Source organism: Pleurodeles waltl, chromosome 9 (assembly GCF_031143425.1).
Source record: "Pleurodeles waltl isolate 20211129_DDA chromosome 9, aPleWal1.hap1.20221129, whole genome shotgun sequence".
In the NCBI taxonomy this organism is placed as follows: Eukaryota; Metazoa; Chordata; class Amphibia; order Caudata; family Salamandridae; genus Pleurodeles; species Pleurodeles waltl.
The window spans coordinates 982,525,818-982,539,978 of NC_090448.1; the positions used below are offsets into that span (position 1 = coordinate 982,525,818).

At 42.5% G+C, this 14,161-nt stretch overlaps 1 protein-coding gene across 5 annotated transcripts in view; it reads right to left on the bottom strand.

Moving 5' to 3' along the window:
* Positions 1–14,161, bottom strand: part of FLVCR2 (FLVCR choline and putative heme transporter 2) — a 347,527-nt gene that overhangs the window by 227,159 nt on the left and 106,207 nt on the right. For all 5 annotated transcript variants that reach the window (XM_069208452.1, XM_069208453.1, XM_069208454.1 and 2 more), the window contains exon 3: positions 12,174–12,314. In XM_069208452.1, the coding sequence (XP_069064553.1) occupies positions 12,174–12,314 (141 nt within the window). The remainder of the gene's footprint in view (positions 1–12,173; positions 12,315–14,161) is intronic.

Below are 14,161 nucleotides of genomic sequence, written 5' to 3' on the forward strand. Positions count from 1 at the left end.
CATTTCCCTACCTATTCATATAAGGTGCTTGTTAACCCTGTTTATGTATAGGAGAAACAAAATGGGGCTAAGATGCAGCCCTGCCTCACACCCTGAAGGGAACAAATGTGTGGTCTTCTCTCCCTGCAGGCCATAGCGGACTGAGACTGTTAAGTTGTGGTATAGTTGTTTAATGAGAGCCAACAGTTCGAGCTCTACTCCCACATTTTCCATTTTAAACCATAGCTTTTCCCTATTCACCAGATCGGAAGCACTTGCTAGATCTATAAATGACTAATGGACGATACCCTTCTTGGCCGGTACGAACCTGCCTTCAATAAGGTAATGATTTAGAAATTGCTCAACAGTACCAATACCTGGTCTAAAGTCAAACTGGGCATCCGACAGAATCTTATTATATAATGCCCAGTATTCCAGTCGAGACAAAATTACTCGCTCCAGGATTTTGACAGTGGAGTCTAGCGGGGAAATCAGCCTATAGCATGCAGATGACACGCTCTCTCCTTCTTGAAAACGGGGACCACTATAGATGTCCTCAAAGAAGTATTTTGCTCTTAACGACACTTGTCAACAGAGGGGGTCTAAAGTGGTGTCTTTGATTTATATAAGTCGGCAGGGACCCATTTGGGCCTTGTGCTTTCCCCAAGTCACACTGTTTGATTGCCAAAACAACTTCATTTAGTTCAGTACAAATGGGGTTCCATGTTCTCTCAGCCACCCAATTTACATCACTGGAAAAGTCTGTGGGGTGAGGTAATCTGTTTTTTGGCTGGAAGGCTTTTGTGAATCAGACAGCCATTTATCAGCTGTAATCAAGCATTTAATCCTCTGGGTCTCAGGGTCTATGAAGAAGCAATGGTTAACAACTGCCCAGAACAGAGAACTATCTCTCGTATTGGCTGCCAATGTCAGGCCTTCCCAGGCTTTACTCCTGATCCCATTCTTCCTATCATCTAGGGCATTCTTATATGCACACCTCGCCTCTCTTATATGTTCAACTGAGTGGGGTTTGGTTTTCAGGGTGGCTTTCAAGTGTTTATGGGCGGCTGTACAAACTTTATTAAACTAACATGTGGTTTGGAAACTGGTGTGGCCCGAGTATTAATCAGGTTGTTTCAAATAGATCTGCATGGTCTATCACACCCAGCTAGAATTGCGTGATAATCTTGATCCTCCTCTAAACAGTTTATCACCACCTGCAAGTTTTCTTTTATGATTTTCTGGTTAAATATGGGATTAACTTTTGTCAATTTCAGTCTCAGGCCCTTATGTATTTTTTAATAAACTATATCCCCTATTTTCCTCTTTGAGATTTCCTAAAGTGGCAATTCAAAACAATAGTGAGTGAATTATGGTCACTATGGCACTTTGGGATGATTTTTAACTCCGAGAGGAGAGGACAAAATTCGGCCAAAATTAAAATGAAATCAATTTTACTGCTACCATAGTTTCTGATAAAGGTAGAGATATCATTTTCCGCCCAGTGAACTACATCCCCCACAAACATAGGATCATATTTCAATATGAGAGCATTTAGAGTTTCCTCTCTTACTCTGTGCCTAAAATGTGACCGATGATATTCCCTTCCTAAAAACACACTCAAACTTGTTTCCCGTTAATCCCCTGTCCAACTATCACAACCTTATGGGTCAGATGCAAGCTGAAATCCTCCAGGAGGCAATCTAGGTCATCCTATTGTGTTACCCACCCTATGGGTAAAAATATTGTAATAAAAATTAATTATGAGGACATCATGCTCCGTGGGGGATGCTAACCGAGTTACCAAAAAGAAACGAGAGGACCATACAAGTGTAAATTGGGTGTCTATGAGCTAGATGGACACGAACGTAGCCAGGCCACCTTTTGCTCTCCCAGCAGGAGATGGGAGGGCTGGCCGTACCAAAGAACAAAGCCCATCGTATGGAGGGACTCTGCTGCACGGGTTTCTTGGCAGCAGATATCATCAACAGAGGTCACAAAGCCTAGCAATCTGGATTATCCAATTTACAGCAGGCACTTGCTATATTCCACGAGATCAGGCTTAAGCCCTTTCACCTTACAGGGGCTATAGCTTCCTTTGCTAACACTACTGGCACCCCACCCACTCCCCCCACCCCCCACTGGTTGTACCCCGTTTTATTATGATCACATCAAAAGGAGGCTACCCATCTCCTTTTTGTGGGCTGGCAGTGCCTGGCAATTGTAGTCAGTCTAGCATATCTAAATTGCTAAATGGGTCAAAACGGGAGCCCACGGGGAAATAAAACTTGCTTCAAACGTGGTAAGGGGGTGTGGACTCTGCATGTGTGGAGTAACTGAGGTGCATACAAATTCTACTTTATTGAGAAAAAAAAACAGCGAATGCACACATATACCCTCATGATTCCTGGATAATGGCCTTAAATGATGTAGTAACAGTGAACACACAAATTCTGGGTCTCGAAAATTAACAATCACACAATCTCCTTCTGAGTTTTTGGGAAAACGCCCTAATCTGTCCACCCTTCAAGTGTAGACAATCTTATTGTTTAAATCTGCGGCCACCACTGCTTTGTTCCGCAACCAATGAGCGGCCTTCCGCTTTAATGACTTGTCATCCTCACATGCTCCCTGACCCAGTTGTGGTTCATTTTCTAAAACAATTACATATGGGGTGCAATCGGGTTGGAGCTGTAAACATCTTTGACGAGACCTCGTTTTTCAGTGGTGTTTGATTTATGCTGTGGAGGTGCCTTTTCTCTAACATAAGCATCATGACTGAGGACTACTGCCTGGGGATCTCTTTCAGCTATACATTGTTCAGGCAAAGATGGACAGCTTGTCGCAGAGTGTCCCACTGACTGGGACGTCTCTGTGCATAGACCTGTAATCCGAATCCCATTGTTTGAGGGAGAAGATTGACTGGTCAGGACTTCCACCTCCTTCCTCAATAAAGATGTTAATTTTAATTCAAGTTTCCTACGTAAATCATTCAACCTGTTTTAGCAAGGAACTCCTTCAACAACTGATTCACAAGGGTATCATTTTTGGTTGCTGGTAACTGTTCTTAAGGCCCCCATTTGACGTGATCTGCTCTGATTTTTGTCTTGTTTAACACAAGGTCTGCTCTTTACCTCCCTTCTTTTTTTAGGATGACAGCTCGCTAACACTGAAGACTCTCCCCTAGCCAACTGCTCATCTATGGACCGTACAGGCGAGGGTGAGGGAGGTACTTTGTTGGGTGGAGGCACAACCGTGAGCTGCCCAGCTTCCAGGCTGTCCAAAATTACTACCGGAGGGTAATGTGCCCTTATTGGTGATAATCACCTCCGGTTCCAGTGGGGGTTTGTGGGCCTGATTCTGCACTGCATCAATCTCTCCTTCAACTCGCTCAAGTTCTGAGGTGATCACCCCTATTACAGTGGACAGATAATTTGTGATGGATGACTCTGATAAGGAAGAACCAATTCCCTGGTTGCCAGAGGTTGCAGCTTTCCCTTTCCCAATACCTACCTTATAGTAAGAGTGGGAGGGCTACGTTAAGACCACAAAAAGACGACTTTCACCAGGACAGACGGACCAAGAGTAGAGGCTCAGCCCGGCCTCTTCCAGCCAATGACGAGCAAAGATGGGCTGGTCTTGGCCAGGGCACAAGCCCGTGCGCGCTTCCAGTGCTGCAGGAAGTGAGGGGGTGAAACCAAGAAGAGACGGGAAAAGTCCAGAGCAATGCGCTGTTTTTCGCAGCTATCCGTGAATAGTAATCCAACTGAGCGTAGTAAAACGCAAAGGTCCCTCTTGCACGCGTTTTACCAGGAGGTTTTTTCAAAGTCAGGTGCATCAGTGACTTGTAATGGCATTATTAGCTCTGCATAACAGTCCTCTACCCCCGGGAGGAATTATGGTCACTGGACTTTCTTCGTGAGCGAGAGCTTCAGCCTACCCAGTTGAAAGGAGTGCCGTTTTCTTAGGGCACCCTCACGGGGGCCTCTTGGCCACACTGCTGCTCCCTTCTTTTTAGGAAGTTCTTTATCAGCGAGCGTCACCCTAAACAAGTGACCGCCACAGATCACCCGTCTGCGGCTCGCGCTTTTGAACTCACTCCCCACGCCGGAAAAGCCCTGTCAGCTGTGCAGGGAGTCTGTCACCTCTGATCCATTTCCTGTAAGCTGCACGTGCCACCGCGCTGAGGCGGGGGATGCCCCAGGCGCTTTCAGCTGAGAAATAAATACTTTCTCTATAAGGGGCACTCCATCTTCAAAAGATGTCTACACTAAACCTGAGCTAATCACAGATGGCACAGAGCGCAAGGTGACACAACGGAGAGCTGGCAGCACTCGCATCAGGGGCGTAACAAAGACCCCCGAGGTAGCCTCGGAGCTTCAGGGGGCCTCCGCGGCACAGCATCTGGCCTGAGTGAGTTCGGAGGGGTCTCCTCCATGTTCTTTGCAGGATGGAGTGGTCGTCCAGTTTCGTTAGGCCACTGACTCGCATGCACCCGTTCCCTCCGTTCACCAGGAGCTAATGCATGTGCTTACTATGCATATCCAAACTCCTAAGCCTGCCAGGCTGCTTTGCGGGTTTGTGCGATAAATGCGCCCGTAGAACAATAAATAACACTTCACATATATCTCAGTTAATAGGCTCTGCATGCAAAACTTCCCTCCAAGACCTCTGCAAGTTATAACCCCCAGGAACAAACTATTCAGTACATACACCTCTGCAACAAATAGCACACGATAGAGAAGTTTCAAATTACGTGTCGCTGGGTAGGGACTTGTGTACATTATTTAACACATCTCAGAGCAGCGCGCAATTTGTGTAGGTAGGCGCTAAAGTACCCCACATGGCGGTATTACAAAAAAAATGCTACAGCGCACTATGCAATCCCATATGAAAATAGCATAGTTTCTTTTTAGAATTCCACATTCTCCGGCTGCTTGCTACCTCAAAAGGCCTCTTCTACATCCCTAAAACTATGCATGAAAATGTGACCTTGACTTAAAAGTAGCAACTGTTCCGTCTCTTTAACCTGCATCTTCTACATACATTACTCTAAGATTAGTTTACTCTAAAATGCATGCCTGTCTGCTCTCTATTACATTTCTGCACAGTACCAGCACTTCCCTCATAGCTCTGAAACCATATCCATACAACCAAACAATACCTAATATTCTCTTGCCTACCTGTTCATCTCATAAACCATCATAGCCCCCACTAATGATCACGTGTAACGTCTATTAATTTAAACCACCAAAATAATCTGGATTATATGCAGGGATTGGTGTCCTTCAGAGCACAAAACTAATCTCAATAACTACGAGAAAGTGCTCCTTTTGCATGGTACCCCCACCCCATTTTTCTTGAATTTTATTTCAAGTTTTTAGACTCAGCACACTGGGGTACTGCTGTCCGGCATGTGCTCTTACCCCTAAAACATTGACAGACTGGCTAATAGCTTATTGGCATATCTAACTCTCCTAGATGGCCATAACATATGGTGTTTAAACCATACACATGACATGGAAATTTAAATATCACTTGAGGATGTAAGAACTTATTGAGCCATTCACTCGTGTGACAAGAAAAATGTGGCTTCAGGACTACCAATGTAGTCTTATTGCTGCAATTTAAATGTGAAGTCCGACTGTCAAAATAACCTATTTGGACAGGGGGAAAACCTGCCTTTTAAATATTAATACGCCACCCAAAGGCCTTGTAGTCCACAAGGGCGCCTAGAATTTAAAAAGTGGGACATGTCGTTATTTAATGTTAGTATGGTCCTACAGTGACAAGCCCCAAACTATTTTCAATGTGGAAGGCTTTGCCATCCAATGAGGTAAACTAGAGTGCAGATTCTATTCTATTCAATTTGACTTGTAAAGCTCATGGCTACATGGAGGCTTCCCAGCGCTAGAACCAACACTGCAGCAGCCAAACTGGACTGGGAAGAGACTAGTTCACAAACAACCAGGTTTTCAGAGCCTTTCTGAAAGCTGACGTAGTCCAACTGGTAAAGAGTTTCACAGTTTAGGGGCAAACAAATGGCTTCCCGCAATCTACGGTTCTTAGATTCTGTCAAACGGTAACCAGTGTACAATCTGAGTGGCCTACCAGGGATGTAAGGTGTGGGCAGAGGTTGTAAAAGCAGGCATCCTTTATTATAGAGGGCTCTGTGCATAGTGCCTTGAACTGCCCCCGCTAGTCCACCGGAAGCCAGTGAAGTTTGACCAAAACATTTTTATCAGACTGATGCCTTGGGATGTTCAAGAGGAGGTGAGCAGCGGCATTTTGAACAACCTGCAGCCCTTTTAACACATATCTGAGAGAGTCAAAACACAAACAGTTTCTTTAGTGTAGGCGTGAGATTATCAAGGCCTAAACGATCAACCTTCTGGATGGAAAGGGGAGAAGCTCTTTATTGGCCTGTTTCGGCTGGAAGGGCTCCCAAGACATTTAGGCCAGATTGATATATTAATTTTGCCATCTCTGGTTTGGGACCAGCTAGAGAAATGGTTCAATCACTATTTTTTAATCCTGATTACCCAATTCAATGGTGTAGTTAGATTTTTAATAAATAATTATAAAAAGTAACTTTTAGAATGTTACCTTTTTCCTGCCTGAAACCCCTAGAGACTAACTTGCATTAGTTTGATAGCAGCTGCCCTGCCAGTGGTTGACCTTAATAAGGTGAAAAAACTGCTCCCAGGACAGAGACAATGGTTTAGGCCTGGTGACAGGCTAGGCTGGGTGTGGAGAGTGTGATACATATCCGCTTAGGAGAGGCAGCTGTGAAGTTTCCAGGAAATTTACTAGAATGCAAGCTGCAATGGGTATTTTTTTTCTTCTTAACTGCAAGCACAGGCTACAAAAATAAATAGAAAAATATATGGAACCACCAAAATGCGGGTCACCATAAGGTAGTAATAAAAAATAAATTAAATTAAAAAACAATATTCACTGAAGTAATGTTTTATCAGTGAGTTTTTTTAAAATAACAAGCCTTTGAGATGTGCCATTCAATTTACTTACACAATATTACTTGTGAAGGAGATAGTAATACATCAACCCCTAACTAAGTACTCATATCGCAGGCAGCTATACAAAGGCCCCTACAATGTAACAATGTCACTTAAACACTTTATAATAGCAAATAAATAAAATAGAAATGCTGAACCAGATTTGTCACTGAAGAGAAAGTAAGTGGATGTGAACAGTGTGCAGAGGCGTTTGTTCTGTCACTCAAAGTGAAGGAAGCCAACAGGTAAAGAGGCCTGACCCATCACCTCGTTCTATACGCAATGGTGAGGAATCAAAATGTGAATGATAAGTTAGCACAACATTGGATCAATCAATCTGACCAATATCCCCTCTAATATATTTATATTAGGATTTTTTTGGGGGGGGGAATGTCTAGCGAAACACCTAAAGGCGTCTTATAGGGCAGATCTAAAAGTTATTTTAGCAGCAATTAAGTTATTGTCTGCTTGGAACTAAGTGGTTATGAGTATCCACCGGGGAAGGTCTCAAAACGTAAGTCCAAGATGTGTTATCTGCTGCCGCACATTTCATGGTGTGTGTTTAGGCTAGTTTCCGCAGCTTTTGGTCTCCATACTTTATGCACTAATGCATGAACATACCCAGGTTGTTTTTGATCTTGCCTATAAAGCACATAGCGTAACTGCTAAAAAAAACCTACAGAAGATTAGCCACGGTGTACTTTTATACATTATCGTCATTTTAACCACATTGCGTTGGTTCTCCAATTGAGGCTAGAAAGTTTGTTATTACCGTTTTCTCCTTGGTTGCACCTTTTAATATGGAATGTGAACTTCAGCCAAGGAACAACATTTTAAAACACAGTACAGGGAGATTTGTCTTCTTCCACCGAATCACTTGTTGACTGATATGTTAAACAGTCAAATTTCTCCTAAAAAAATCAGATCAGGGGCTAAAACCAAATGGTTTTAGAAATTTGGAAGGATCAGCTCATAAGGGGCTCGTAAGCCCTAAAGGAACAAGCATTGGCAAAAACAATAGGTCTCTTGCATATGCAAAACCTATTGGCTTTACCAATGGGTTGTAGCCACGTTGTACACCAGTGTGGCTGCTGTTCAGCATGGCTAAAAGTTAGTGGTGTAGAGGAAAGTTGCGTAGAGTGTCAGAATGGAACGGTGAAGAATGGAGTAAAAAGTTGTAGAGTGCAGTTGCAGATAGTGTAATGTATTGGAGAGGCATAGTGTGGAGTTCCGTAGAGTGGCATACACTGGAGTAATATAGAGTAGAGTGGACTGGTGTAGAGTGCACTGGCATAGAAGGCTGCAGAGTATATTGGCATAGAGCACAGTGACATTGAATTCAGCAGCATACAATGCACCGTTGTAGAATGCAGTGGCAAGGATTAGAGTGGTACATAGAACATTGTAGTGGCGCACAGTGGAGTGGTGTAGAGAGGTGCAGAATAGAGTGGTGCAGAGTGGATTGATGCCGAGGCCTGTGGTGCAGAGTCGAGTGGCATAGAGTGCAGTGATGCACAGTAGAGCAGCACTGAGAGGTGCAGAGTAGAATATAGTGCCTTAGAGTGCAGAGGCGTAGAGTGGATTAGCGCAGAGTAGAGTGGTGGAGAGTTCAGTGTTGCAGAGTAGAGTGTCAGAGTGCAGTGGAGTAGAGTACAGTGATGTACAATAGAATGCAGTGGCATAGAGTGCAGTGGTTAAGAGAAGGGGAATAGCATGCAGTGGTTTAGAGTAGATTGTTTCAGAGTAGAGTGAAGTGGCATAGAGAAGAGTAGTGCAAAGTAGAGTGCAGTTGTGTAGAATGGCAAAGTGCACTGGTGCAGAGTGAATTGGCATAGAGGGCAGTGGCGTAGAGTGCAGTGATCTAGAGTGGCGGAGATGCAGACTGAATTGGTTTGGACTGGGCTGGTTTACAGTGCCCTGGCGAAGAGTGCAGTGGCGTAGAGTGACAAACACGGCATTGGCATGGATTAGAGTGGTAGAGGGTAGAGTATGGGGCGTAGCGTGAAGTGGCAGAGTGGAGTAGCGTAGAGTGAAGTGGTGTGGAGTGGTGCAGAGTAGAGTGGAGTGACAGAGTGGAGTATGCATGGTATGGAAGCACACTGCCAATGAGGATGCATGATATGGTAACACACTGCCATTACAGACCACACATTTTCAACTGAAATGACCATTACATTTGCACAGACATACAATTTAACCAATAAAACTATACAGTGTGCAAACAAAAATGTGTGGAAATTGCATCATCTAGTGTAATAATTTGTTTTGGTCATATTAATGTATTTGTTCCCAACACACTTCAGAAATAACAAAAAAAGTGCTTCCTGTGTGTTACTAATTATGATATATTCCGAAATACTTAACCAGTTCACTTAAATGTTGTTGTGTGCAAGAAAAAAAACCTCAGTATCCAGCAAAATTGTCACATAAATCCTCTCACTTTGAAGTCAGAGAAAGAAAAGTAAACAACCACCCTCGGAAGACAGGGCCAGACATTTGACCTTGGCCTCTGAATACACAGAAAATGTGACAAGATAAGACAAGGATTTAAAGGCCTGTTTACAGAAATAGAGTTCGTGGAAGGATAAAATAAACAAGGATTAGGCAACAGGAGGGACAAACTGAACCTGGAGAGCCTAAAGCAAATAAAGCCAGCAAATAGAAAGCCAGAAAATGTGAGTTAAAAACCACATAGCCAGTGGTACCCAACAGGCGGAATGCATTCCTAGGCCAACCTTTGGAAAGTCCCCAAGATGTGGTCTGCAAACCAGACAGTTATGCTGTCTGGTAGGTTGCGACCTGCAAACATGTGAACACCAAAAACAAAAGAAAATTTAGTTAATTTAGCCTAAAGTAGCATGGTGGATGTGAAATGAATTTTTAGAAATAATGCAGAGCTAACTTAATGGGTACTATTTGCATAAAGCTCTACAGTGCATACACTTGACCCAATGAAACAGTGCTGCTTTGTGAAGAGGAGGCCATCTCCAGCGAGTATGTGCTCTTGAAATGAACAATGAAATGTAGACTGTAACTTACAAACGTTACATCACTACAGGTGAATAACTGCGTTGAAGAGAACACATTGGGGTTAAAAACAGCCTCTCTTGTGCTGCTTCCAGATCATCCAGGCTCTGTAGTTATTTATCCTAGTCTAGAAGGCATACTTACACCAGCCTCGCGGTCCATTTTCTTTCCTTTAAACCTTACAGTGGCTGGAAAAGTGTAACTAACCTGAAGGGCACAACGGCTAAAGTCACAGGCACTTTCTGGGTCACAACAACACTGTAAATAAGCGGTCCCTGAGACCAAGGCAGTTGTGGTGCATACATTTTGTACCAAGAATTACTGATGCCAATGGAAGAGGAATGTCCGGGATTTGGAATTGCTGCAGTATTACAAGTACAGACCACCTATAGAACAGAGAACAACAATGAAAAATGGTGTTGCTGCAAAATCTTCACATCTACCCATAATTTTCTTTTTTGTAATAACATATCTTGAGGATATGTCCCTGCAAACACATGCAGTAAAAGTACAATACTGATGCAAACTATTGTCGGTATTAATAAGCCACTGAAAATAGGGGCCAGAGCACTCCAACTTAGCAAATTAAATGATGTACTGGTTATAAAAGGAGTACATGGCAAGTGATTCAATGACTAGGCATTTTTTAATTTTTTTGCATGAATCTTTTTATTTCTTTAAAAATATGGAAAGAAAGAGAAACAATTACAGATTATGCACACCCACTGCAGCATGAGAATTTGAGGCGCAACTTCCATGTATTAGTATTTAGCATAATAATGTTGGCTCACAGCAAAAATTACATCTTAACGGTTAGGATGTACAACCAGAACTGAGATATTAGTACAGTTGAATTAGAAGTCCTCGCGGCTCTCCGACCACAACACATAATTTTCCTTTGTTTTTTTTCTCAAAATAAAGCAACATATTACCAAAGCTGCTCACACCAATGTGTGAAAAAGGAATCCAAAATGGTCACCTGACATGTGTTCTTTGAACCCCATTAGACGTTCACCGATTACCCTGAGTACATTGTCAGCAATAACATTGACACAGCCAAAAGGTCTTGGCTTTCCAAGCTGGCGTAATGGTTATATTTATTTATTGCATGTGTATGCTACAATAAAAAGGAAAAAAAACACGCAGCCAAGAAAACGTTGGCATCATACAATTGAAGTAAACATTTAAAAAAAGTAAAAGAAAATCACTGCTCTGACCTTACATCTAGTGATTATTTTTAAATAATAGCCTTTCAATTGTGTCATGCACTTTACTATTATTTTTCTTTCAGAGGAAGAAAGTACTAAAACACCACTTTTCAAAGTACTCGAAGTGCTGGCAGCTGCAATGTTACAATCTGACTTAAACACTTTAAAATAGCAACTACAAAATGTACATAATTCCACACGAATTGGGTCCAAAGTCAGATGTGATTCAGACTTATCCTTCATCTCAAGGGGCAATGGGGCCTGAAAAACATACCAAATTGCTGCAGGGAAGCCTTCCGTGCTCATTATACCAAGTGGCCAGCCACCTTGAACCTTCCAGCCATCTCACCAGCAACATAGAAGCAGATCTGGGAAAGATCTTTCTACACTCAAAGCTCTACCCTCTGGAATTTTCTCTCTCTGCATTTCAAACTAGAAGGCAATGATTAAGATTTTGGAGAGGCCAGAAAATACACTTTGTCCCGATGACCCACTCCGATGAGCAAAAGCCGGACTCCTAGATAGCGTTTCACCTAAACATCTTCTTTTGGTGCTTGAAATAGCTACAACAGCTATGAGGCAATGTGGCCGCTACAAAAATACCCCAAATAAATAAAATCAATAGGTGCTGAGAAACATTAACCGATTTGCTTAGGAACCTGAGATCTTGTGTGGTCTCTTCCAAGAACAGCGGACTCACAGATCTCCTATGTCTCCTCTTATCAGGACACCCATCCTGAGGATCATTGCCCTCTGATGCCTAAAGCCCTGTGGTCGAACGTGAATGTCTTGTCAGATGAACAGTTTACTTAACATAAATTGACTTTCCCATCTTAGCAACAGCCATTTGGAGGTACACAGGCCTTTTCTCTCAGTATCACCTGATTTCTCTAAACTTGTCACAAACGTCCTTGTCAATTCATCAATGTTTGCTTTTACATACCATATGAGACGATGAGAAGGATGAAGTTGCGGTTCCGTAGCAGCGCGAGGATGGATTGCTTATACGAGTAATCAGCAGGGGGCCTGGCACGCACCACAAGTTGAGCTCGGCTTGGAGGAAGAGGAGGCTTCTCACGGAATACTGAAAAAAAAAACAGCCATTATGTCAGCATTACTGGACATGAAACAAATCGGAAATCCTCAGAAACCGTGCAAAACACAAACAATGATATAATTGTTACAGCACAAAAGCCACACATAAGTAGAGAATTGGAATAAAAAGGACACACCTTAATGGGGACAGCAGTGTCTTTGGCACGTGATATCCTTTGGATCATGGTTGTCAGTGCTTATCTTGACTAAATAAGGTATTTTTGACTTTGCAAATTATTAGTTTTTTTGAAATGTATGTATTCTCCTTTTTTCTTCACATTAGATTGGAAGTATTAATTGGATAGCATTTACGTTTGAAGCACACATTGATTTGGATACATTTTTTTGACTATTTTCTTCTGAATTGTGGTGGATTTACAAGGTATTTGATCATAATTATTTCCTTTGTGGATACTTTTACACACTATGGGTTGCATGCTGTAAGCTGGTGTTTTCTCATTATATACAGGTGTTATAGTAGGTGTCTTTTAGTAGGTGTTATTTATTAACTTCTTTCCTCTCACTTTCATGAGGTGGTAGTAGGATAATTTGTGTGTCTCTAGTGCCTCCCCTGAGGTCCTATGAGCTTTGGAAGTGTACTCTTGTGGTGGACTGGTACTTAAAGGACTAAAGTCAGAAGGTAAATTCTCTGACCAGGACCAACCTGCTTGGTGTATCTGACCTGCGCTCCATCGCAGTCAGTGTTAAACGGCAAGCTGGTTCTGTTCTACGGCTACTGTTAGCACATTCTGCTTCTGAGTGCTATTTCTTCCTAAAACTTTAAAATTCGTATCTCTGGTTCCCCTAATTGGATTTTTTGTCATGTTGGTGTAATCTTGTTTATTAAATTAAGTTAAGCCTGTCTGCCTACAGCTACAAAAATGGTTGAGGTCTGGTTTATTTAGTGACTTTAGTGGTTGACCCAGACATGGATTGTGGTTAATATTTGCAGTGGGTATGTACCCCATCAACTAAAACCCCAATGTCTTATAGCCATCCTTCGATTCCAGGCAACCATTTAAAGCTTTGAAGGCCTGTGAAGTCTGGTAACACAGTTGCTTTAGAGGAACTCTCAACAACATTACAAAAAACACTAATATTTCAAAGAAGATAAAATAAGGTTTTTGTATTAAAAAGTTGAGTCTCTGATTTTGTGCGGAATGTCTCTGCAAATAAAGTACCCATCCAAGCATGGCTTGAGATATTGTGTCCGTAATATCCTAGTTTACTTCTAACTGCTAGAACCCTGTTTCGTTTCCCCTTGATAAAAGTACAACAGTAACTCTATTTCAAATAGAAATATATATTTCACAATTTTATCTAAAATGTCTCAGCTTCACAGATTATAACGTGACATGGGAGACGCCACACTGCCCTGTAACAAAAAGAGGGAAGACTTCTGATAAGTGTTCGCCACACTGTAAGGTCCACACACTTTGAAATAAAAGGATCATACCGAGTTCTATCGCACAAAAGCATGAATTGTTCAAGGCAGAAGGTCAAATGCCCGGGAAAGGCTTGTCTGGTGCGGAAAGAGTGAGCACTGAGAAAAAAAGAGCTGAAGTGGCAGCACCCAAGGAGGAAGAAGATTGCAGGCTTCTATACTTGTCACTACAACACTAAACATGTTTGTAGAGCGCAAGTCTAGGGTGCAGTAAAGATTAGAAACTTGGATATAGCGCAGCACAATACATAACACAGCCAGTGCTTTGGCTTCAAAGAACCTAGGACCTTTACATGCAGAGATGTAAACTCAAAAAAAGGAAAGAAACAGTCACGTCCACGATTTAGTGTCAGGTGCTGGCACCTTTCCTGGGGCCCAGATGCCACCCACAC